The sequence below is a fragment of the Antechinus flavipes genome, chromosome 2 (assembly GCF_016432865.1).
Source record: "Antechinus flavipes isolate AdamAnt ecotype Samford, QLD, Australia chromosome 2, AdamAnt_v2, whole genome shotgun sequence".
NCBI lineage: Eukaryota > Metazoa > Chordata > Mammalia > Dasyuromorphia > Dasyuridae > Antechinus > Antechinus flavipes.
In genome coordinates, this window is record NC_067399.1 from 606,516,374 (window position 1) to 606,543,795 (window position 27,422).

The 27,422-nt window shown below is 35.0% G+C and overlaps 2 protein-coding genes across 2 annotated transcripts; both read left to right on the forward strand.

Moving 5' to 3' along the window:
* Positions 1 to 205: 205 nt before the first annotated feature.
* Positions 206 to 12,619, forward strand: LOC127551674 (interferon-induced protein with tetratricopeptide repeats 1B-like). The gene is made up of 2 exons (XM_051981612.1): positions 206 to 303; positions 7,722 to 12,619. The coding sequence occupies exons 1-2, from the start codon at positions 299 to 301 to the stop codon at positions 9,178 to 9,180; spliced, it is 1,464 nt and encodes a 487-aa protein (XP_051837572.1). The 5' UTR covers positions 206 to 298; the 3' UTR covers positions 9,181 to 12,619.
* Positions 12,620 to 22,192: 9,573 nt separating this feature from the next.
* On the forward strand, positions 22,193 to 24,674 carry LOC127546935 (interferon-induced protein with tetratricopeptide repeats 1-like). Its single transcript, XM_051973819.1, is given in 4 exon segments — positions 22,193 to 22,207; positions 23,231 to 23,867; positions 23,870 to 24,349; positions 24,352 to 24,674. Coding segments are annotated over 4 exon segments (1,455 nt in total).
* The last annotated feature ends 2,748 nt before the right edge of the window (positions 24,675 to 27,422 follow it).

Genomic DNA, 27,422 nt, shown 5'->3' on the forward strand with positions numbered 1-27,422 from the left:
AAAAAACAAAATACAGGGAATATTTTTGTTTTGTTTTGTTTTTTAATCTAGGTGCTTGTTTTTCAAGATTTCTCAGTCCCAGGATTCAGCATTCATTCAGTTGCTGAGAAACTTACTATGAGTCATTTTCAGTTTCTATTTCTCCAAACCGCATGCATGTGACCTAATAGGATCCTCCTCCTTTGATTATTTAACTCTGCTTTGCACAGCCTAAAAGAAGCAAAGCCGGCTTCTGAAGAGGGAATTCGTCTCTTTAACATCCTTAAAGAAACTCAAAAGAAATAACAAGGAATCAATTATGAGGTAAAGAGCTTTCTTTCTTTCTCTTCTATTGCCTTTGAAATTTTCTACCTGCTATCTTATCAGACTTAAATGGATGAGCATTCTTCATTAACACTGAAGGCAGATGCTCATATAACCCATTGGGTGGAGAATTCATCCTACAAAACGATATGTGATCAGTGTCAAATGGGGGTCCAATGAAGAGATCTGGACTTGTCCTCTAGAGAGTAGGTAACCATTCAAGAATTTTCAAATGGGGCATAAACTGATGAAATGGGTTATGTTAAGAATGTTAATCTGACAGTGGGGAATAAGAATGATAAGTGGCAGAAAAGACTGGAGTCAAATGAGAATATTTAGAAGGTTCCTGCAATAGTCCAGGCATGAAATGATGAACTTAGTTGGAAATCCTGAGTCCTGGGTCATAGGGCATATATGTATAAATATATGCCTGAAAATATATATTGATATGTATTTATGCATATACGTGCATATATATGTACACATATACACATAGCTTTATGTTCTCAAATTTTATTGTTCATTTCTTTAATCCCCAAAATACTTTTCCTTTACCAGAAGTAGTAGGACAGGAAAATATATGATCATACTTAGAAGCTCCTCACTCCATTTAACAATAATGACAAGAGACCCCTGAAAGCCATAGTTAAAAAGCTGTAAAATGAGAACTAGAAAGTAACCAAGATTTTTATTCTTAAAACATCTCTTACCGTGCCTCGCTTATACATGATATTAGATAATGAGTATGTTGAGATCTGTCTAGAGTGATTACGTTAAGTGATGTGACTACCTCGTTCACTGATTCTTTGGCTGGATTCCCACATGTGGCTGACTTAATTTTCTCAGCTGGTTCCTTTTCTATCCTCTCTCTGCCTGGTGTGAGAGTCAGTGTCAGACCCAGGGAAGATTCAGATCATTCTTTTAACCCACCTCAAATAGGTTTGATATATCTGTGAAGAGGAGGGACAGGTGGGACAGGAAGCCTTCAGTCTCATAGCACAAGGCAAAAACAGTCCAATTTGATCCAATTGAACAAGCATTCACTAGCAATGCACTATGCCAGATATAAATGAGGTGCAGCTTTTTAATCTAAGGATTAGGGGTTTGATGTTGTAGTACTCATAGATTTCATGAGTTCCTATAGGGGAATACATTGTGAATCAATTTATTCTATAACCTAATGCTTAAGTCCAAGCCCAAGCCCATCTCTTGAGGACTCAGAGAGGAATAATTAAAAATAACAACAGCAACAACAATAATTATATCAACTAACATTTATATAACAGTATATGCCAAGCATTTTGCTAAATTCTTTAAAAATATCTCTTTTAATCACAACTCTGGGAGAGTAGATGCTATTCTTATTCTCATTTTACAGATGAAGAAACTAAAACAAGCAAAAGTTAAAGTGGCTTGCTAGGATCACACAGCTAGTAAATGTTTGAGACTGAACTTTAATTCTGGTCTTTGTGAATTCAGACCCAGTGTTCTATCTACTGTGCCAACTATTTATCCCATAGAGGACATATCGGACATATTTATTGAATTCCTGGATATAAAATACAAAGCCTTTTTATATACTGTCAGGAATCAAAAACTAATCTCCCTGAGGATTCCAGAATGTATTTTATATTTCTCTTATTATTCATAGCAACTAATACTTTACTGGGATCTTAAAAGGTGCTCAGTTAGCATTTCTTAGGGGGTAAAGAACTGGAAATTAAAGAGATGTCTATCAATTGGGGAATGACTGAAAAAACTATGTGGGTAATTATAATGGAATACTATAGTGCTATAAGAAATGACAAGCAGGATGATCTCAGAAAAACCTGGAGAGAGTTCCATGAGATGATGCAAAAGGGAAATGTATGTGAACAAAGTAACAGCAATATTGTAAGATGATTAGCTGTGAATGATTTAGCTGTTCTCAGCAATACAATGATTCAAGGCAACTCTGAAAAACTTATAATCAAAAATGCTGTCCATGCCAGAGTAAGCATACTTTTTAAACTTTCTTTGTTTTTATTGAAGCTATTCTTTTGGTCTCTGTCTTCTTTTACAAAATAACTATTATGGAAATGTTTTGCAAGAGAACACATATAACTTGTTTCAAATTGCTTGCCTTCTCAATGAGGGGTGTGAGGATAGGGAATAAGGAGGAGAGAGAATCAGCAATTCATAGTTTTTTTAAATGAATGTTAAAATTTATTTTATGTGTAACTGAAGAAAATTAAAATACTAAATTTAAAAAAGAAAGATATTTATTAATCCTTAAGTAACTGACTAAATAGAAGTCTGCTTGCTTGTCACAGTGCAACTCCTGTGTCTAATACATTGCTCATTAATGATTTGTTTATTATTCCTTCTTGTTATGAATGAGTCCATGTATACAATTTTATAGACACATGTAGAAACAGCCCTAAACTGAAATTTCATGGACAGTGTCAATACAATGCCAATGTCAATACATAGCACCATTGATGATCCCAACTGGAGTCATACTACTTAGACCAGAAAGGGAGCTTCAAGATCACCCTACCCAAGCCCATTGTTTGACAAAGAAATCTATGAAATTCCTATGTGTTTAAAAAGGAATCTCACAGCACAAGGCAGAAACAATCCAATTTGATCCAATTGAACAAGTATTTACTAGGTGCTTACTATATGCAATACACTATGCTAACTACAAATGAGGTACAGCTTTTGATCTAAAGGCTAAGGGTTTGATGTGGTAGTACTCATAGATTTCATGAACATATCTGGAGTCTCTCGACCTGAGAAAAAGCATGTTGTGTCATTGCTGGGAGTTAGATGCTGCCTCAAATTACCAAAAATTATATATCTCTTTGCCATCATCTGCAAAGCCTGGAAGGACTACAGCTATGTCAGTTCATCAACTCACTAATTAGCAATATTAAAGAAAAATAGGGGACGGTGGTGTACCTCTAAGCTGGTAGTCATTTTTATTCCATTCCTTGCACCAAACAAGTAGACCAAAGAGACATGATACTATCTAAGATTTTCTAATGCACTTTGTCATGCACCTGTTATAAAGGGAGGTTTCAAATTATTATGCTGTTGTGTGGAACATGAGCATGACTGTTTGACAATATTGGCTCCCCAGGACACAGAGTCCATGACCCAGAAGTAATAGAGGTATGATATGCTCAACGACTGGATGATCCCAGTGACACTTCTTCAGAGGAACTCCTAGGAAAGGAAAGGCTTAACTCAAATAGCAATAGTAAGCACAGAGCCCAGCAGTGATTTTCACAGAAAAATGTCTCCCAAATTAAATACAATACCATACCAAGGCAGTCAAAGGATAAAAGGAAGAACATGAAGCTCTTGCTTTTCTTCCCTTTTTATACCCAAGTCCTGAGCAATCTGCATATATCATAGCAGCCACTCCACTAAACTCTCTACAATCTCCCTTCCATAAAAAAAGAGACTTGACAGAGAGATTCAATTATGTAGGATCAGGTTTCTTTGGGCTTGACCAGATGCATGCCCTCTTAAGGAATGAAGGAATTGGAAAGATTTTGAAGGACACACATAGTTCTCTGTTATGGGAGTGGAGGTGGACAATGGTAATTCTTTTTTGTATTTATTTCATATTTTATTTTCTGTAGTTACATGTCAAAATAATTTTAACATTAGTTTTTAAACTTTGAGCTCCAAATTCTCTCCCTACTTTCCACCTCACATTGAGAAGGCAAACAATTTGATACACGCACACACATATGTATATGTGGGTTATACACACACACATATATATATAAAGAGAGAGAGAGAGGGAGAGAGAAAGAGAGAGAGAGAGAGAGAGAGAGAGAGAAGAGAGAGAGAGAGAGAGAGAAATGCAAAACATTTTCATAACAGACACTCGTCTGTTGTGGGGAGAAAAGAAAAAACATATGGAAAACATCCTCAAGAAAAATAATTTTTAAAAAGCATTCTTCAATCTGTATTCAAACATCATCAGTTCTTTCTCTGGGAATGGAAAGCATTTATCATCATAAGTCCTTCATAGTTTACTTGGATCATTGTATTGCTGAGAATAACTAAGTCATTCACAGCTGATCATCTTATAATACTGCTGTTACTTTATACATGGCACATTTCACTTTGTATCAGCTCAAGGAAGTCTTTTGCAAGATGATCTTTCCTTTTTCTTTTTAATTTCTTTTAACATGAGTCCTAGTGGTGATATTGCTAGATCAAAGGATGTGCACAGTTTCATAATTCTTTGGGTGTAGTCCGAATTCCTTTACAGAATGATTAAATCAGCTCACAACTCCACCAACTCTTGCATTAGTATCTCATCTTCCCTACATCTCCTCCAACTTTTGTAATTTTCTTTTTCTGTCTTTATTAGCCAATCTAATAGGTATGAGGTAATACCCTAGAATTGTTTTAATTTGCATTTCTCCAATTAAAAGTAAGTTAGAACATTTTTTCATATGATTATAAATAACTAATTACTGTATCAGGAAAATGTTCTGATATTTTGATTATTTAAGGAATGGTCCTTATTTTTATAAATTTGACTTAGTTCTCTATGTATTTCAGAAATTAGACCTTTATCAAAGAAACTTTTTTCAAAAATTTTTTCACAGTGATTATTGCTAATTATATTTCTCTCCATCCTATTTCCACTGTTTATTATATTCCCTCCCTCTTTTCATCCTATCCTTCCTCAAAAGTGTTTTACTCCTGACTACTGACTCCTTCATTCTGCCCTCCCCCTTCTATCACCTTCCCTTCTCTTATCCCATTTCCTTCCAATTTTTCATAGGGTAAGATAGATTTCTCTACCCAATTGAGTGTGTTATTCTCTCTTTGAGCCAATTCTAATGAGAGTAAGGTTCATTGGATCCCCTTCATTTCCTCTTCTCTCCCACTGTAAAATCATTTTCTTGCCTCTTTTATGGTAGATATTTTTTGTCATTCTATCTCTCCATTTCCCTTTCTTCAGAACATTTCTCTCTCACCATTAATTTTATTTTTTCAGATGTTATCTCTTAATATTTAGTTCACACTTGTGTGCTCTATGTGTATTCTTTCTAATCAAGAGAAACTTCTCATGACTTTTAAGTATCAATTTACAGAGCTCCGGAGAAAACTGAATGGGGATGGAAAAGAATATCTTTTTTTTCAGCAATACATGGCACTTAACAAAAATGTGAATATATGTTTATGTGTGCATATATATGCACATATTTCCAATAACATGTAAAACAGTTTTTACTTTTGTTTTTAAAACTTAGGGTTTTAGATTTTCTCCCTTCCTCCCTCCTTATTAATTTCCTTATGATTTCTCTTTTCTGATTAGCTCCTTACACTTTTCCTAAGTCCCATATATGAAAATAAAATTTTCTATTCAGCTCCAATCTTTTAATCATTAATGCTTGAAATTGTATTTTTTTTTTGGAGACTTTGAATGTAGCAGCTTTGACTTGGTCATCTTTTGAATATATGTTTTGATCTTCTGTGTCATCATAGTAACTTTCTATGGTCACAGTCTTTTTCTGTTGTTTGCTCATTTTCCCAGCCCATTACTCAGTTTTTAACTCTTTGCTAAAGTAAGGCTCTGTTTCTAAAGAGCAGAGTGTCATGTGCCATGCTTCAAGAGTTTTGTGCAGCTGTTTTCAGAGATTCTTCTAGGGACCTGACCATAAGCACCCTTTTCTACTCCAGAACTATGAGGAGGATCCCCACTCCACTGTGATTGTGAATTCTAATGACTAAAGCAACAGTGTCCTTCCTCAGTGCTAGTAAAGAGAACTCCTTTGGGTTGAGGCCTCCAGAAGCTGCACTAGATTTTCATTCTTGTGCAGGAGACCTTTCCTGTTAACCTTGCAATCTATCTTCAGCTGGAAAATTCTTTTTGTGGGTTCTGATGCTCTAAAATTTGTTTAGAGACATTATTTAAACAATTTGGATGGGTTTGTGGGAGAGCTTGCTTGAGTGCATCCCTGCCTTTACTCCATCATCATGGCTCTGCCCCATTAACAACCTAATCTAAATCATTCTGGTTACATTAAATTTAAAAAGTTTTTGCACAAAGCCAATGCAACCAAGATTAAAAGGTGAGCAAAAAGTTGATTCAATTTTTATAAGCTTCATTTCTAAACTATATAGAGAACTGAGTCAAATTGATTAGAATATGTCATTCCCCAATTGATAAATGGTCAAAGGCTATGAACAGGCAGTTTTCAGATGAAGAAATTAAATCCATAATAATATGGGAAAATTCTCTAAATCACGATTGATTAAAGAAAGGCAAATTAAAACAACTCTGAGGTACCATCTCATACCTATCAGATTGTCTAATATGACAGAAAAGGAAAATTAGAAATATTGGAGATTATGTGGGAAAACTGGAACAGTAAAGCTTTGTGGATGGAGTTATGAACTGATTCAACTATTCTGAAGAGCAAGCTAAAACTATGCCTACAGGGGTATAAAACTGTATATGCTTTTTGATCCAGCAATACCACTACTATGTCTATAATCTCATAGATCATAAAAAAGAGGAAACCATATGTAAAAAATGTTCATAGCAGCTTTCTTTGTAGTGGTAAAGAATTGGAAATCGAGGAGGTGAAATCAATTAGGGAAGGGCTGAACAAATTGTGGCATGGAAATGTAATGGAATACTACTGTGCTCCAAGAAATGATGAGCAGAAAGATTTCAGAAAAATCGTGATTTACCACGACCTGATGCTGAGTAAAGTGAGGAGAACATGGTACACAGTAAAAGCAACAATATATAACAACCAACTTTGACAGACTTAACTCTTTTAAGCAATACAATTACAAAAAACTTATGATGGAAAATGCTATCCACATCTAAGGAAAGATCTATGTAGTCTGAATATAGATTCACAATACTATTTTTACTGGGGTTTTTTTGTTTGTTTGTTTTTCTTTCTCATGGTTTTTCCTTGTTGTTCTAATTCTTCTTTCATAACATGACTAATGTGGAAATGTGTTTAATATACATGTATGATCCACGTTAAATTGCTTGCTATCTTGGGAAAGAGGAGGGGAAGGAAAGAAAACATAAAAAATGGGAGGATATAAAAATTTTACAAAAGTAAATGTTATAAAACTAATATATATGTATATCTTAGTTTTATGGCATATATATGTAATAAAAACAGATCCAAATAAACAAAAGACAAAGTGTCTCTTGCATCTGGAGACATCTCCAGTAGTACAGTATGTCTTACCACTGGACTCAGATTACTCTAGAAGAGAGTAAAGCTGATAATTTTGCACAGCCCTGCCTCACTTAAATCTAATTCATTTGCAAGCAAGACATCAGTCCTTCCTGATGTCACCCTAATGTCCTCTTAAAGAATGAAGGACTAATAGCAACAATTAATAACAGAATATCCTATTTATATCCACAGTGAGATATCTGAGAGGAATGCTATGATGGATGCCCTGCTCCAGCTGAGATGCCACTTCACATGGGATTTAATGAGAGAAGACATAGACTTGCCTGATTTAGAAAACAGGATTCTGGAAGAAATTAATTTCCTAGACACGAAGTCCAATGTGGGAATTCACAATACATTAGCTTACATAAAGCATGTGAGAGGTCAAAATGAGGAGGCTCTGAAAATCTTGACAGAAACTGAAGCATTGATCCAACAGTTTCATAATGATCAAGCAGAAATAAAAAGCTTTGTGACCTGGGGAAACTATGCTTGGATCTATTATCACATGAACAGACTGCCTGAAGCCCAGACTTACCTAGACAGGGTAGAGGCAAGTTGTAAGAAGCTTTCAAGTCCTTTCCGCTATAAAGTGGAACTTGCAGAAATTGACTGTGAAGAAGGGTGGGCACTGCTCAAGTTTACACGGACATATTATGAAAGGGCCAAAGCTTGTTTCCAAAAGGCTCTGGAATCAGAGCCTGAGAACCCTGAATTCAACACTGGATTTGCAATCACCATGTTTCGCCTGGACAGTCCTGTCAAACAACAGTCTAGTATTTCTCTAGAACCACTTAGACGGGCCGTCACTCTCAACCCAGAAGATGCTTACATTAAGGTTCTTCTTGCACTGAAGCTCCAGTCCCTTGATGAAGAGGAAGAAGGAGAAAAGTACCTTGAAGAGGCTTTAAACAGTAACTCCTCACAGCCCTATGTCCTTCGTTATGCAGCTAAATTTTACTGCAACAAATTGTGCCTAGATAAAGCTCTTGAACTCTACCAAACTGCTTTAGAGTCCACTCCATCCTCAGCTATCCTGCATTACCAGATCGGATTGTGTTACAAGACAAAAATGAATCAAATCAAGAAGGCTACCAACTATCATCCACGTGGCAAGGATAGAGGAAATCTTGAAAAAGCAATTCAGTCAGCCATATTTTATTTTGAAAAGACAAAAAAACTTAATCCCACATTGGAAGATAGTTATATAGAACTAGGCAACATGTATACAGAAGCACGTGACTTCCATGAAGCAGAAAAAAACTACCAGAAGGTGCTGAATAAGAAGCAACTTAGAGATTCTATAAGACAAAAGATCCATTATCACTATGGCTGCTTTCTTCAGTTTCATAGGAAGTCTGAGGCTGATGCTCTCACCCATTATCTGGAAGGAATAAAAATAAACACAAATAATAACATGTTAAAAATAAATCTTTGCACTGCTTTGGAGAAACTCTCTAAAAAGCGTCTTCATCAAAACGAATCAGATGTGGAGAGTTTGAGTCTTCTGGGGTTCATTCATAAAATGAAAGGAAAATCAGGAGAAGCCATAAAGTCCTATGAGAAAGCCCTGGAGTTGGGCTCCTCCCTTTTGCTTTCTGGAACACCTCTTTTCTCTCCAGATGCTACTCAATCATTAGCTTCTTTCTGAAGCCTTTCCAGATCCCTTCAACTGCTTCTGTATTCTTTACACTACTGAAACCTTGTGTTTACAGAGTTTATATTCATTTGTGATTATCTCATTCATCTTCATTTTGTAAGTTATTTCATATTGACGTGTTGTCTACTAAAATGCAAACTCCTTGAAAGTAAGGATTATTTCATCCTTTGGATTTGCATCCCAAATATTTGGCACAATGTTCAGGGTGCCTGAAACATAGTAGATGCCTAATAAATAAATGTTTATTGACTGACTGAGTGGTGACTAATTGATAAATGGATGGATGGATGACTAGGATACTGGACATAAAAGACTCCATTAACAATTCCATGATGGATTTGCCTTTAATGTAAAATTCCATTTGTGAATTCAGTCTCAAAATGTCATAAATGCCAGTGGCTGGTTTAGCTACTAATGAACTGAAAGACAATACTATAGAATGGAGAGAGAATTAGTGTTGAAGTCAGAATCATTTCAAGTCCTACTTCTGACACACACTTATTGTATTACTCTGGTCAAATAATTTTACTTTGTGGTCTTTAGGCAATTCAGGCTAAAGGTTGCAGTGAAAATATTTTATTGATTTGTGTTGGTAGATGCATGTTCCTCACCTGGCAATCCCCTATACCAAGGAAATCCTAGGACCAGTGTTTTGTTTTTTCCTCAATAGTATTTTATTTTTCCAAATACATGTAGAGAATTTTCAACATTCATTTTTGTAAGATTTTGTGTTTCAAAATTTTTTCCTCTTCTTCCCTTTCCCTTCCTCCCCAGAACAGCAACCAATTTGATATAGGTTAAATATGTGCAATTCTGTTAAACATAATTCCATATTTGCACATGGCAAATATGCAAGAAAAATCAGACCAGACCAAATGGGGAAAAATCACAAGAAAGAAAAAGCAAACCAACAAAGGTGAAAATACTAGGCTTTCTTTCATATCTAGTCTTCATAGTTCTCTCTCGAATACAGATGGCATTTTCTATCCCAAGTGTATTGGATTACCTTGAATCACTGCACCAATGAGAGAGCCAAGTTCATCACAGTCATCCTTCACAAAATCTTCTTGTTACTATGTACAATGTACTCCTGATTTTGCTTACTTCACTCAATATCACTTCATGTAAGTCTTTCCAAGCTTTTCTGAAATCAGTCTAAGACCAGTATTTATCCAATAGAACTACTTTCTCTAAATACCAGATCATTTTTATTAATGTTTACTGAGTATCAAATGAATAGGACAGTAAAAAGGAAATAAGATTTACAAATGTAGGAACTGGGTTGAAACCCCATCCATGAGACATGCAAGGGCCTTGCTGGGCCTTCCTCAGTGAAATGAAAGTACTTAACAACTAGATCTCGCAAGGCTCCTCTAGCTCCAAAGCTTTGGTTCTATGATGTCAATAAATTAATGTTACAAAGTTCAATGTTATTAATAAATGACTACTCAACCATATTTTCATGCCATGTCTTCTCACTTCATCTTCTGACTAGAATAGAAATACAGAAGTAGGAATCTGAATCCCATCCCTTAGACCCTTGCGTTCTGACTGCTGAGTTTTCACTTTATCTCATTCCACTAATTCCTAATCACCTCCATGCCATGTTGATAAACTTTTCCCACTCCCAGAATCCTAACTCCCTACTTTCCACATCTAGCTCTCAGGACAATTCATCAAATCACCACCTTTCTTCCTGGAAAGGACATTTCATCTGGTGCCCCAAAACTCTAAATTTGCATTCCCTCTGACTTCATGCAAAATCCCTACCTAGCCTTAATTCCCCATATATATTTTATCTTCCACCATAAGAATGGAAGCACCCTGAGGACAAAGATTTACCTGTTTTCTTTCTATTTGTAACCTCAGTGTTTAACACAGAATCAGCCATGTATAAGTACCTTGTAAATACTTTTTTCTTTTTAAATTTATTCTAGCCCACCCCAGAGACAGAATACTATTCTTCAAACTGCTTCACGCCATATATTCTAAAACCCATCAACTTTCCTTTTTTTTTTTTGCTCCAGAAACATTCATTAAACTCCAAATTATCATTAGTAAACTTGTCTTTGACTCAGACTTCCCCTTCTCAAGTTATCCCTAATTCCTTGTTCTTACAAAAAGTGTTTCTATATCCTGACCTTTCTCAACCCCTACTGGCTTTCAGAAGATGGTAGGTGACAATATTCTTGGTCACCAGCCACCATCATTACTATGGGGTATGACTTTTCTCTTGCCCCATTCTACTATACACTTGAACAGAAAAAAAAAAAAAAAAAAACAGAAAGAGTTGGTAGCCTACTTGTTTGTTAGTGTCCCTTACAGACTCTTCTTCTGTCATCATACAAAATTTATCTTCCTTTGAAAATCACTTCATACATGTCCATTGCTCTAACTAAATGTTGGTGGCTGCTTTTTATATGTTTCCTATATCAATCCCATCATGCTTTCTCCATTCTCAGGGATTTCAGGAGTAACTCACAAGTTTCCTTCCTACACTAATTTCTTCATATCGGTACTCCTAGAGAGATAATGATATCCTTTTCAAATATTTTGCCTCCGCATAGTAAATTTCCATAAAAGTATCTCCAGCTAAGTGGACATATGTAACCCCCTATCCCCTCTTTGATATTCTATAAACTGCAATAACTCCCTAATGGTTTCCAGGTTAAAATAAAAAAATACTTTTTATTAGCTTTAAAAACAAAATCTTTATGAAATGCCACCAACCTGTCTCTTCAGGCACACTGGATCTTCCTCCTTTTCCCTTGTACTTCTATCTAGTCCAATCACTTTTCTGTTCTCCTCACTTGGTTTCTGTTATTTCCTTCATCTGAACTGGTCATGTCCCATGTCTGAAAATCCCTCCCTCCTTCCTTCTACTTCATAGAAACCGTTTCTTCCTCTAAGGTATAGCCACCTTGAAGCACCACCAAGAAGCCATTCGGATCTCTTCAGCTAATTAGGACCCGCTTAGTTGTTGCTGTTGTTGAGTCATTTTCAGTCATGTCCTAGTCTTTGTGACCCCATTTGAGGTTTTCTTGGCAGAGATAATAGGATGGTGTGCCAATCGCTTCTCCAGATCATTTACAGATTAGGAAACTGAGGTAAACAGGTTTTAGTGACTTGCCCAGAGTCACCCAACTACTATATGTCTGAAGTTGGATATGAAGTTATGAGCCTTCCAGACTCTTGGCCCAATCCTATGTACTATGGTGCCCCCTAGCTGCCTATTAAGACCCACCATTTCTAATTATCTTGTCCTTAATGTTTATTTATTTACTTTATATTTGTTCTATATTTACATGTACTTGTTTCTCCCATTAAAAATCAAACTCTGTGAAATCAGTTCTCTTATTTGTGTTCTCATTGCCTAACAACGTGCCCAGCACAAAACATGTACTTAATAAATGTCTATTGATTAATTAAATTTAATTAATTAAATAGTTTTTTGGTGTAAATCCAAATCTTGATATTACCCCCACAATTGTGAAATAAATGTTTCTACCACAGCTGCTTCATACAAACAATTGCCATTATTAAGGTACACTTACTCAATACTCTGGATTTGAGAAAATGGAGATTTTTATGTTTCCTATATCAACATATATAGGTTTCCAGGTTAAAGTAAAAATGCCTTTTATTAGCTCTCTTATCAGAGAAAATGGATTTAGATCTCACCTCTGTCACTTATTCCCTGCTGAGCTGATTAGCTCAAGAAATGGAAGCAACCTGAAGAAGTGAAGTGATGAGGAAACATAGACCCAACCTGCCAATCAAGAGAAAGGAACTTGCTTGAGAACATAAGGGACTTAACTATGATCTAGAGTAACAAAATCTGGGCTTAATACAAAGATGCTGCCAATTTTTGTTGGGACAGTTCAGTGCAGGGAGTTGCCTCTCTAGAAATAATAAATTGTTGTTTTCCCCATTCTGGGAGGAATCCAAAGCCTTAGACCAGAGATCTTTGTAAATGTCCAGGATGGAAAATGGTACTCATCAGAAATGCAAAGGTTTGCCTTTCTAGGAACTCCAAGTTCATTTCTCTTCCTGGATGAGGGAAGTTCAAATCTTTAAGGCAATATTATAAAGATAGATACTAGCCTAAGTATCAAGAGTGGAATGCGAATCTCAATCTTGATTGTTTATTGGGTTTTTAACACTCTTTCTATAGAGTGAAAGACTGTTTTGTATTCAACAGGCAATGTAACTTTGAGAATTCACCAAATTGCTTTGTCCCTTTTACCCACATCTGTGAAGATGAAGACTTGAACAATATTTCAAAGTACCTATTCTAGATAGAGGCAAGAGTCAGAAAAAAAAAATGACTTTTGAGAATGTTTCCAAGTTTGAACCTGTTCCAAGTAAGTCATGAGATTTGAGTGCTGGGCCACATCTTATATGGTTTCATGAACTTAATAAATGCTTATCTAATTCCATTGGTTTCCCTCCTTTGTCTTTTTTCATTCTTCTAACATCTTCACAAACTTTCTTCTTACATTTCTGTTCTGCTTTCATTTTTCTCTGAATTTTTGGATACTCAGCAACAACATTTAGCTCTTTTTGGCAGATTACTTTCTGATCTATATCTTTAGGGAATCTATCAATATTGTTCCCAGTCCCATGTCTCAGAACATTTCAACTAGTATATCTCATCATAACTGCACTCTATGTATGCCCCAAAACCAAATTCATCATACATATCTTAGTCTAATTAGTCCTGTGCCCTTTTTTCACTGATAAGGAAATTGAGGATCAGAATTATGAGGTGTCCCAAAGTTTCCTGTTCTTATCCATTGTCCTACATCATCTTCCACTAGTTAATCTAATTTTAAATGAAATTACTTTCCCCATGAAAAACTGGAACCTTTCCCAGTAAGATCTGGAGTGAAGCAAGGTTGCCCACTATCACCATTATTATTTAATATCGTATTAGAAACACTAGCCTCGGCAATAAGAGTCGAGAAAGATATAAAAGGAATTAGAGTAGGCAATGAGGAAACCAAACTATCACTCTTTGCAGATGATATGATGGTATACCTAGAGAACCCCAGAGATTCTACCAAAAAGCTATTGGAAATAATTCATAATTTTAGCAAAGTAGCTGGCTACAAAATAAATCCCCATAAATCCTCAGCATTTTTATACATCACCAACAAAACCCAACAGCAAGAGATACAAAGAGAAATTCCATTCAGAATAACTGTTGATACCATAAAATATTTGGGAATCTATCTACCAAAGGAAAGTCAGGAATTATATGAGCAAAATTATAAAAAAGTCTCCACACAAATAAAGTCAGACTTAAATAATTGGAAAAATATTAAGTGCTCTTGGATCGGCCGAGCGAACATAATAAAGATGACAATACTCCCTAAACTAATCTATTTATTTAGTGCTATACCAATCAGACTTCCAAGAAAATATTTTATTGATCTAGAAAAAATAACAACAAAATTCATATGGAACAATAAAAAGTCGAGAATCTCAAGGGAATTAATGAAAAAAAAATCAAATGAAGGTGGCCTAGCTGTACCTGATCTAAAATTATATTATAAAGCAGCAGTCACCAAAACCATTTGGTATTGGCTAAGAAATAGATTAGTGGATCAGTGGAAAAGGCTAGGCTCACAAGACAGAATAGTCAATTATAGCAATCTAGTGTTTGACAAACCCAAAGCCCCTAACTTCTGGGAAAAGAATTCATTATTTGATAAAAACTGCTGGGATAATTGGAAATTAGTATGGCAGAAATTAGGCATGGACCCACACTTAACACCATATACCAAGATAAGATCAAAATGGGTCTATGACCTAGGCATAAAGAACGAGATTATAAATAAATTAGAGGAACATAGAATAGTTTATCTCTCAGACTTGTGGAGGAGAAAGAAATTTGTGACCAAAGATGAACTAGAGACCATTACTGATCACAGAATAGAAAATTTCGATTACATCAAATTAAAAAGCCTTTGTACAAATAAAACTAATGCAAACAAGATTAGAAGGGAAGCAACAAACTGGGAAAACATTTTCACAGTTAAAGGTTCTGATAAAGGCCTCATTTCCAAAATATATAGAGAACTGACTCAAATTTATAAGAAATCAAGCCATTCTCCAATTGATAAATGGTCAAAGGATATGAACAGACAATTTTCAGAGGATGAGATTGAAACTATTACCACTCATATGAAAGAGTGTTCCAAATCATTATTGATCAGAGAAATGCAAATTAAGACAACTCTGAGATACCACTACACACCTGTCAGATTGGCTAAGATGACAGGAAAAAATAATGATGAATGTTGGAGGGGATGCGGGAAAACTGGGACACTAATGCATTGTTGGTGGAGTTGTGAACGAATCCAACCATTCTGGAGAGCAATCTGGAATTATGCCCAAAAAATTATCAAAATGTGCATATCCTTTGATCCAGCAGTGTTTCTATTGGGCTTATATCCCAAAGAAATACTAAAGAAGGGAAAGGGACCTGTATGTGCCAAAATGTTTGTAGCAGCCCTGTTTGTAGTGGCTAGAAACTGGAAAATGAATGGATGCCCATCAATTGGAGAATGGCTGGGTAAATTGTGGTATATGAATGTTATGGAATATTATTGTTCTGTAAGAAATGACCAGCAGGATGAATACAGAGAGGCTTGGAGAGACCTACATGAACTGATGCTAAGTGAAATGAGCAGAACCAGGAGATCATTATACACTTCGACAACGATACTGTATGAGGACATATTTTGATGGAAGTGGATTTCTTTGACAAAGAGACCTGAGTTTCAATTGATAAATGACGGACAAAAGCAGCTACACCCAAAGAAAGAACACTGGGAAACGAATGTGAACTATCTGCATTTTTGTTTTTCTTCCCGGATTATTTATACCTTCTGAATCCAATTCTCCCTACGCAACAAGAGAACTGTTCGGTTCTGCAAACATATATTGTATCTAGGATATACTGCAACATATCCAACATATAAAGGACTGCTTGCCATCTAGGGGAGGGGGTGGAGGGAGGGAGGGGAAAAAAAAATCGGAACAGAAATGAGTGTCAATATAATGTAATTATTAAATAAAAAATTAAAAAAAAAAAAAAAAAAAAAGAAATTACTTTCCCCATTATCTTCCAAATTATTTTGCCCCAGAGTTCATATTCTTAGCTTCTTTCTTCTTTTTCTTTAAAAAAAATATTTCATTATATCAGAAATTTCTTAGCGGGTAGTGTAGGGGAAAGCATATAATCAGAAATGACAATGATTTAAAAAAAAAAAAAGATCTCAATTGAAAAAATAATTCCATGTTCTTAACCAAACCTCTGTCATGGCTTTCAGCACTTACTAAAGGTTACCTTTCCCCAGAGAAATCTCTAGCTCACTGTGGTTTCTATTCTAGTTTCTATTTTTCCAACTGTCCATCCCACTTCCTATATGTTGGTTTCTGTTTTTTTCTTAGGTTATATAACATTGTACTTTATCTCCTTGAGCATTACACATTATTCTAGTTTGAATTTTGGGTCCTGGGAACAAAGGGTCATGAGACATAAATAAAATTTTTCCTTTAGGGGAATGAAAATTATACACAGAAATTTTGTAATGGATGAATTTTGTCCCTTTTCCTCAAAACCTCAGCAATATAGTTCATACAACTGGAAGGGAACTAAAAGATTATCGAGTCTAGCTCCCTTTATTACCTACAAAGAAGCCATAGCCCAGAAAGCATGTAACTTGTACAAAATGAAATGGCTAGTAAGTGAAATGGAGATCAAAAATGGAACCTACATCCTTTTACTTCAAGAATCTTTCCTCCTTTTCCTAACTCCCTCAGAGTTTCATTCTACAAAATTAACTTGTCTCCTTTCCTACTTTTTCATTCTGAATTCCACTTGAATTCAGGTCAGGTTGTTGTTTTTTGTTTTGTTTTGTTTTGTTTTTTAATCAGGGATATATTTCATCCTAATCCACAATGTAATAAATTTAAAAATCATCATATCTTACAGAAACAACCTGTGGATGACAAAATCTGGAATCCAGATAACTAAATTCTTTCATCTGATAGATTAAAATGGTTGCTGAAAAAAAATAGATCTAAAAGATAAAGCAACATGAGCTAAATCTGTGTAACAACAATAACTAAGAACTTTCTTAGCTTTACAAAAGTATTTGCTTCTGTAAAGAGTTAATATTTGTTAACCAAAAGTTCAGTTGAAGAAGCAAAGTGAACATTTCAGACCACAGGTGGAAATATTTTGAAAAAGAAAGCTAAGTCCCAGTCATTCTAGCCTTGTCTAGTATTGTGATCTATGAATCAATACTCCCAAACCATTCCTACTTTTCCTCTGTCTGCTTCTTTACCTTCTACTTTTGAATCTGGAGATTCCCTATTGGCTTGAGTATATAATAATACAGAGGGCAAGGTCAGAGGATTCTAGGTTTGGATTTGGAAGGAACTTCAGAGATCTCCTGTATCTTCAATATACAGGTGGATCTGTGGACCTCATAGCTCTTCGCTCTAATTCTCCACTCATCTATCAATGTGAATTTACTAGGGTTGAGGTCTGACCATGTTCTTGTTCTCAGCATCCACCCTTGGGTGGAGAACCTTTTGGTGGCCACACCCAAGCTCCTGAGAAAAGTCTTTTGACTCCCTATTACTCTAAGATCAAATAGAAATTCCTGCATTTGGTTTTTAAAGCCCTCCACAACCAGAACCATGTCCTTCCTGCCTTGACACATTTTGTGCTTCCCTGAATATACTAAAATCCAGCTGCCCAGTTTCCTTTTTCCCAGACAACACACATTTCATCCTCCGTACCTTTCTACTTGCTGGCCCTATACCTAGAATTTTTCCTTTCTCATCTATGCTTTCTGATTTCTTTGACCATTTAGATGAAGCACCCCCCTATCCAGGACAAGTTTTCTTGTGCGTCCCTTAATGACCTTTCCCTCTGAGACTACTTCCCATTTTCATTTTCTATCTCTTGGATATTTTCACTTAATCCCCTCCATTAGAATGAGTTCCTTGAGAACAAAGGCCATATTTTACCTTTTCTTTTTATTGCAGTGCTCAGAACAATGCAGTCACAGTAATATTCATAGTAAATTTTAATAAATGCTTATTAATTGATGAAGAAACTGAATCCCAAAGAGATCTAAAATGATTTTCCAGGACATTCAGGGATAGCACTTAGCTATGAAACTGTCTTTTAACTTCAGATCTAGGATGCTTTCTGTGCCTTTATATCCCAATCACTCTGGTTTCCATTGAATAGCCACTAATAGCCCCCAAATCATTAATGACATCACTAATGTCCTTTCCATTCTGTCTCTATCATTCTATATTTGCCATGAGTGTTTAGAGATGAAATAAAACAATGAAGCCAAAGGCTTAGCAGAGCATAGAATTTAATCTCCCTTTGAGAAGGTAGATAAAATCCATGTGAACAGCTAAAACATGTGAGGTCATATTAGAGAGAAGAATAATAGGAACAAATACCATAGGTTGAGGCAGGACAGGCAATAAATCTGGAGGGTATAAAAATGTTGTTAGGAGGATGAATGGCTTGCAACTGAGACATTTAATGACTTTTCTAATAACTTTGATTTTCTTGAGTTCCCTTACATTCCAGAGGAGGCTGGATCCATCTAGGAATCAGAATCATGCAATCAGGAGGCAGATTGAGCATCCTTTGAGCTTGACTTACCACTCCTTTGTAGTGTTCATTTGCTCAACCTGGAATTCCCTCTACTGTTCCAACAGCCACAGACCTGACTCAGACTATTTCATGCTGACTCCTAAAGAACTAAAAGGACCTGGCCTTTTCCACTCTGACCCACTTCCCTATATCCAGAGGGTATCCTGTAATCTCTGAGAAACAACCAAACCGACAATGGCCCACTCTAGGCCATGATGTGATGATTACTCTTCTCCCCCATACTCACTTGTGATTTTTGTCTTTTTAACTCCTGTTGCCTAATCCCATCCCAATCTCGGTTCAAACTGTAGACCTGCATGCATGCTGTCAGTTTGAGAGAAATAAAGCACACAGACAACCTAACTCTGTTTGTCTTTCTTAGATCAAACTGTGAGGTTGTTAGTAAGTATTGACTAGGTTGAAGAGTTTCTAAGAATATGGGCAAAGTCTGGAGTGTCCAAATAACGATTTTGGACTGTCTTTTATAAACTGAAAGTTCTTTAATTGTGAAATTATTTGATGAAAGGAATATACTAGAAATATTAAACTAGCAGAAATTTGAAAGAAGGGTTGTAGGTAGGAAATAAGGGTTAAGAAGCTATTGCAAAAGTCTAGGTATGAGTCAAAGAAGGCCAGAATTCCAGTAATGATGGTACAAATTGAAAGAAAGGAACAGAGGACCAAACAGATATAGAAAAAGCAAGAGACTTGATAATTAAAAGCAAAAAATTGATTCACTGGACATATATGTTTTTATGCACATTAGTACATTCATGTGCATAAATAGATATTTATAAACAGTTCTCACTTTTTAAATTAAAATTCAGCACCAGGAGAGATGAGTGGAGGAAGGAAGGGAGGGAGGTTAAGCAGTAGCAAGGCAAGTTAAGGAGTAGGAAAAAAAGTTATAACAAAGATTAGGAGTGGAATTTATTAGGAAAAGAAAAAATAGGGCTGGTAATCATTGATCTCAAATCAACTCAAATTTATAGATTCAATCAAAAGAGAAATCAATATGTGTCAGCCATGTTGTTTTTGATGCAAGTCTATGTATGTGTAAATGCATGTGTTAATCTTAAACATATTATATACATTTCCATGTCAAAAAATAAACAATTTGTCCATGTTAAATTCCTTGAAATTGATTTTTGGTAATGAATTTTATATGTTAAATTTTCTATTAAGTTCAGGTTTGGTTGAAAGTTGTTGAATGTCCTTTTTTTCATTCTGTATTATGGATAATTTTGCTGTATATGATACTTTTGGCAGCAGGCCTAGTTCTTTTGATAACCAATACATATGATTCTAGAACCTGTAGTCTTTTATTGTGGCTGCTAACAAATCCTATACAATTTTAATTGTAGCTCCAGCATATTTGAATTTTTTTTCTTATTTCTTGTAGAATTTTCTCTTTGTTGGGGGAAATGGTTTTCAAAATTTGACAATAATATTCCTATGTATTTTCCCACAAAGGATCTTTTTGAAGTGGTGATTAGTGGATTTTTTTTTCTATTTCTATTTTCCCCTCTTGCTCTATAACTCCAGGACAATTTTCTTGGATTATTTCTTACATTATTGTGTCAAGGTTCTTTTTTTTTTTTGGTCAAGCTTTCAGATAATCCAATTATTCTTATATTTTTCTCTTCTTGATCTGTACTCCAGATCTGTTATTTTTCTTATGTTTCACATTTTGTTTTATTTTTTCATTCTTTATATTCTCTTTTGTTATATTTTGGTCTCTTATAACTTCCCTGGTTTCCCCCCAGTCCAATTCTAATTTTAAAAAAGTAATTTTCATCTTTAAAACTTTGTATCTCCTTGTCTACTTGGTTAAGTTTTTTCATAATTTCTTGTTTTTCTTGGAATTTTGTTTGTTTTTTTAGTTTTTTCTCAATTTGTCTCATTTAATTTTTAAGGTCTTTTGGGGGTTCTTCTATAAATTCTCTCTGAGCAGGGAGCCATTTACCATTATTCTTTGGTGTAGAAGATTTTTTTAGTGTCCTACTCTGAAGATAAACCAGTTTGTTCCTTTTTTCATAGTAAATTTCTATGGTTGCCATTTCATTTTTTTTCAATGAGAAATATTAGTGTAAACACTTCTAATTGTGGGAGAGGGGAGTGCCTCTAGCTTTACTTCGGTTCTCCCCTCTGTCTTGGGACCCAAACCAAAAACTCCCCCTTCCTGCAAGTGACCACAGCTAGCAGCACCCCATTGCTTCTGCACTCACCGGAGCTGGTTCCTTCTTTCCCAGAAATATGGATAGCACAGCTGAGACTGCTGTTCCTGATCAGCCAGGTTCCCTCAGTCTTCCCAAACTCAGACCACTGACTCTGCATGCAGTTCCTAAGAAGTTTCTATTATAACAATTTGAAATACAGAATTCATGCTCTTTTTGTAGATGTGACTTTTCTGATTCCCTTTTCATAGCTGCCTGTTTTTCTACCCTACCTTTAACTAGCTGACTTATGGAAGTCTATGGATTCTCCCCAGCACTGGGGTGCATGTAGCTAATGCCTCATAAATAAGGTTGTATACCCAGATCAGGGTTTCAAAAAGATGCTCAATTTGTCAGTTCATGACATCTAAGGAAGGACATTCAGTTTAATAATTAAGTTCCAGCAAATCTGTGATCATATAACAACACCCTCTCCCCCTCAAAAACAAACAAACAAACAAAAGGATACCTACCCAAAGTGCTGCCATGCTTGTCTAGCTCCCAAATGTGAAATGCGGATTTCTAATTTGCTGATAGCAATTGCAAAATGGTAAACTCTTTACAGGCTAAGACCATGTTCTCTCTTCCTCTTGGTACCTGCCTAACACACTTCTAGGACCTTTATGAGTACTCAAATAATACTTATTGGTTGGAACCTTCTTAAATGAATAGCTCTAGAAAAAGAAGTATACTTGATTTGTTTATAGTATATTTATTTATGATATATTTCACTCATTTACTCATTGAGTTATCTTCTTCTGGGTTATCCCACAATTGTCCTTGGGTTAACATGTATTTTATAGACCCAGAAGATAGTAGAAATGAAATGAAATAGAAACCTTGATTATATAAATACTAAATATATTAGAGACTAGTAGTTGCACATTGATGCCCCAATCTTGAAGGCAGGTCCTATTGTACATTTTGTCTAAGACACATTGCCTTGCAAATTGTAATCACTTAATAAAATTTTGTTCAATTAAATATTTGATTGTATTTCTTTTTTTCAGCCAAATGTTAGCCAACTTCTTTAAGCACTGTGGGAATAGGGATTTTTTCCTATATGTGATGAATTTTCTATATGATGATGACTTTGGGTGAAGTAAGCTCTGAACTCTGTTCCTGGTATAATACATTTTGCCTCTAGGCAGAACACATATTTAGTGATAGTAGATGTGGTCCCTGGTAATGTATGGTAGTCTCAAACAACCTAAAGATGAACATAGTATGTTAGTGCCAAATGCCCAAAAACCTTAGATGTACTTCAAGTTTTGCCCCTTTCCCCAGGATTTGTAAGGACAGCAAGGAAAGTAGCAGGATTCCCAATTTCAAGACTCAGATCAAAAATGGGAAAAAAAAATACTACCCTGGGAAAGCCATTACATGACAACTTCATTTCCTATTCTATTTCAAAACATATAGAAGAGTATAGCCAACAAGACATAAGGATATAGAAGGCATTTAAAATGCAATTTGTCATGGCTCCATAAGAAAGAGCAGAGAATAATTATATTCATTATCTCCTATGTGATCAGGGCAAACAGCATTGTATGCTAACATAAGACCCTGATGGACAGATACAGAGTCCATGATTCCATAGTTCCACAAGCAGGGAGCATTTCAGGAACTAGTACTCCACAGTGGGATGATAAAGGATCTCTTACCTGGCATATCCATTTCCCTATGAGGAGGGGAGATGCGGGAGACTCTTCAGAAAAGAAAGACATGGGCCAAATAATCAGGTTCCTTTACTTAGCAGCAGGGAATATATGGACAAAGGGTGTTTTTCTCAAGAAAAGAAGAGGAAAGAAGGAAGTTCTTGGAGACCTTGGAGCCTTCTCTTACTATCCAAACATCTGAGTGATCTGCATTCATCCCAGAAGAGACACCTTCTTTAAATGTCTTTATTCACAGAGAAAGAAGAGTCACAGATTGAGAAGGAGAAGCCCACAGATAAAAGTAGATAAGCAGGATAAACTCCTTATCTAGACAAGTGGACTCTTAAAGAATGACAGAATAGAAAAGTAATTGGAAGATAACTTAAGTGTTTCTCTGTGATGAGGGTAGAAGTAGGAAATGGTCATTCTAGTTTACTTTTCATTGTTTGTTCAATACTTAATAACAGAATATCCTATTTGTATCCACAGTAAGATATGAGAGGAATCCTATGATGGATGCCCTGCTCCAGTTGAGATATCACTTCACATGGGATTTAATGAGAGAAGACATAGACTTGCCTGATTTAGAAAACAGGATTCTGGAAGAAATTAATTTCCTGGACACGAAGTCCAATGTGGGAATTCACAATACATTAGCTTATGTAAAGTATGTGAGAGGTCAAAATGAGGAGGCTCTGGAAATCTTGAGAAAAACTGAAGAATTGATCCAACTGTTTCATGATGATCAAGCAGAAATAAAAAGCTTTGTGACCTGGGGAAACTATGCTTGGATCTATTATCAAATGAACAGGCTGCTTGAAGCCCAGACTTACCTACGCAGGGTAGAGGCAAGTTGTAAGAGGCTTTCAAGTCCTTTCCGCTATAAAGTGGAACTTGCAGAAATTGACTGTGAAGAAGGGTGGGCACTGCTCAAGTTTGCATGGACATATTATGAAAAGGCCAAAGCTTGTTTCCAAAAGGCTCTGGAATCAGAGCCTGAGAACCCTGAATTCAACACTGGATTTGCAATCACCATGTTTCGCCTGGACAGTCCTGGCAAACAGCATCCTAGTATTTCTCTAGAACTACTCAGGCTGACAGTCAAAATAACCCAGAAGATGCTTACATTAAGATTCTTCTTGCACTGGCGCTCCAGTCCTTTGATGAAGAGGAAGAAGGAGAAAAGTACCTTGAAGAGGCTTTAAACAGTAAGTCCTCACAACCCTATGTCCTTCATTATGCAGCTAAATTTTACTGCAAAAAATTGTGCCTAGATAAAGCACTTTATCTCTTTCAAATTGCTTTGCAGGCCACTCCATCCTCTGCTGTCCTGCATTACCAGATCGGATTTTGTTACAAGACAAAAATGAATCAAATCAAGAAGGCTACCAAGAATCATCCACATGGCAAGGATAGAGGAAATCTTGAAAGAGCAATTCAGTCAGTCATATTTCATTTTAAAAAGACAAAAGAATTTAATCCCACATTGGAAGATAGTTATATAGAACTAGGCAACATGTATGCAGAAGCAGGTGACTTCCATGAAGCAGAAGAAAACTACCAGAAGGTGCTGAATATGAAGCACCTTAAAAGATCCACAATAACTATGGTTGTTTTCAGCAGTTTCTTAGGAGATCTGAAGTTGATGCTCTCAACCATTATTTGGAAGGATTAAAAATAGATGTAGAGTCAAAACGCAAAATGGTCTTTGTATCTGCTGTGGAGAAATTAACTAAAAAGGGACTTCGTAGAAATCCATCTGATGTGAAAATTTTGAGTCTCCTGGGGTCCATCAGATCAAAGAACCCTAAGAAGTCAGAAAGAGCTACAAGAGAGGGAGCTATGAACCTAAATCCTGGAAATGAAAGCCTTCTTGGCCTTCTTTGGGAAATCACTCCAAAAGTTCATTAAAAAGTCATTTCAATATAATGATTTTCCCTTCCACATCACAACTTTCCCATTCACATTTTCAATATATCATGGGTCATCATAAGAAACTAAATGAGAGTTTTGGAGGAGTTTTTTGGATGCTCCAAATGACATATGAAGGCCAACAAATGACACAGAAAAAGTTTAGAAACTCAGAAATGCACAAAATATATGTATAGTATTGTACAATATTAATATAATTTATCTTTTAATATCATAATAATTCACATTTCTTCTTTGGCACAAAGAGTTAATCAGAAAAAAATAACATAGATTTTCCAGATTGCAGGGGTTGGAAAGAGTCACCACATCCCTAGCCCCTATAATGTGGAAGGGATAATGTTTTACTTTAATTACTAAAATATCTTATGTTATTACTTAATCCAGATAAAACTGATATACTACTACCTAGTCTACCTGATTCTAAAAGGCAAAGAAAAAAAAAAACTTCCAGGAAGAAAAATGAAAAAGGGAATTCACAGCAAAGAATTATCAAACTCCTTTTCTAAATTATATACTAATAAATTGATGAAAAGTGAATAAATTTATGTAAAGATAAATCACTGAGATTAATATGGCATGCAGTAAAAATAATTTAACATACCCCATGGAAAAGAAATTGAATAAGGCTCATATACAAATTCATTTATATGAACTTTCAAGCAATAAAAACAGATCTAATTGGATTTACAATTGAATTCCTCAAAACATTTAGACAATAATTCCTTAAATAAATTCTTTGCTAAAATAAGGGAAATTTTTTTCTACCAAATTTCTTTTAAGGAGTAATTATGGTCTTGATTCCTAAACCAAGGATAGGCTAATAATCTTAATGAAAATTGACATAAATATAACAATAACAGTGAAGAGGCCATTTTAAAAAAACTATATAGTATAATGAGGTTGGATTTTTATAAGGAAAGTTGGGGTAGTTCAATGTTAAGGAAACTGTAAAACACAATATATTATAATTTTATCAAAATGCAAATTACATCTCAGAGATATAGAAAAGATTTTTGACAAAAAATATAACATTGTTGTTTCTAAAATATATTAAAGTCATAAGAATAATTTTACTTTTCTTAACATGGTAAATATAAAACCAAGAGCCAACCTTTTTAAGAAGGTCAGCGTAAAGGAAGACTTTCTAGTATCACTATATTATTCAATATAGTGCTACAAGTGCTAGCTATAGCATCAAGACAAAGTAATTAAGGAAGCTTACAAGCACTGATGACCAATGAATACATACATACATACATATATGCAGAATTAAAAATCCACAAAAATAATATTTTATATATTATCAATAAACCCCCAGTTAGAAGAAATATTCCAGTAGATTTAATTACAGAAGGTAAAATACAATTGGGAGTCCACCTGCTAAAACACTTAAGAACTATATGAATAAAACAGAATGCTTATAAGAAAGTATAAAGATGTACTTAAATTGGAGAGATGAATTGCTTATGTTTGGGCTGAAACAAATTTATTTTTAAATGATACCAATGTGCTAATTTACTTATTCAGTACCATACATCAAACTATCAAAAAAAAATCCCTTTTGAGAATTAGTACAAATAATAACATCATATGAGAAAACAAAAGGTTGGAGATTTTAAGGGAAACTGAAAAAAGTGGGAAATGGGATATAACATTTCCAAATATCAAATTATACTTATACAGAGTATGCAAATTATACTACAAATTATTAAAACTTTGGCATTGATTTTTTAAAATGTTCATCATTGGAAGAGATCAGGTACATAGCATACAGAAGCAAATGAGCACAGTAGCATACTATTCAAGTAAGCTAAAATCTCCAATCACTAGGATAAGGACTCACTATTGTGAAGAAAACTAGAAAACTTGAAAGTCTGATGCAAGTTTGGTGAACAAAAATTCACACTACACCAACAGGAAGCTGCAAATGGATACATGATAAGCATGTAAAAGATGACATTATAAACCAGTTAAAGGCACATGGAAGGAGAAAGTTTTTGCCATCATAAATAAACGATTCAACAGCAAAGAAATTGTAGAGAGCATCACAGAAGATAAAATGTATGATCTGTATTACTTAAAAATGAAAAGTTCCTGTGCCAACAGAATTAACTCAGTTAGAATTAGAAATGAAACAAGTAACTAGGTCAGGGGGGATCTTTGTGGCCCATTTCTCTGATAAGGTCTAATTTCTAAAACATTTAGGGAACTGATTCAAATATTCAAAAACAAAAGTTATTCTTCAGTAGGTAAGTTGAATATTAAATATAAACAGGTATTTCTCAAAGAGGGAAATCTAGACTAACATATAAAAAGAATGCACCAGATTACTAGTAAATTAGAGAAATGTAAATTAAAATAACTGTGAGACTTTATATCATACCATCAGATTATCAAAGATAACAGAAAAGGAAAATGAAATATTAGAGGGTCCATGGGAAGATAGCACACTCATGTACTTTTGTGGGAGCTGTGAATTGGACCAGACAAATGATCTTTGTAGGAAGATGTTATCTGTATCCAAAAAAATAACTGATAAACAGAAGTATGTATAGAAGGATTTTATAAGAAAGGTTTTTTTAGAAGAAAGTTACATGATAACTATTAGATATTTAAAAGAAAAAGCAAATTGTACATAGACTTGTAGTTTCATGTGCAATCATCTTTTTTCTGTTATAATGCTATAAAAGTGCTTGTTTTATTTCTTAAGTTCAAAATAAAATAAAT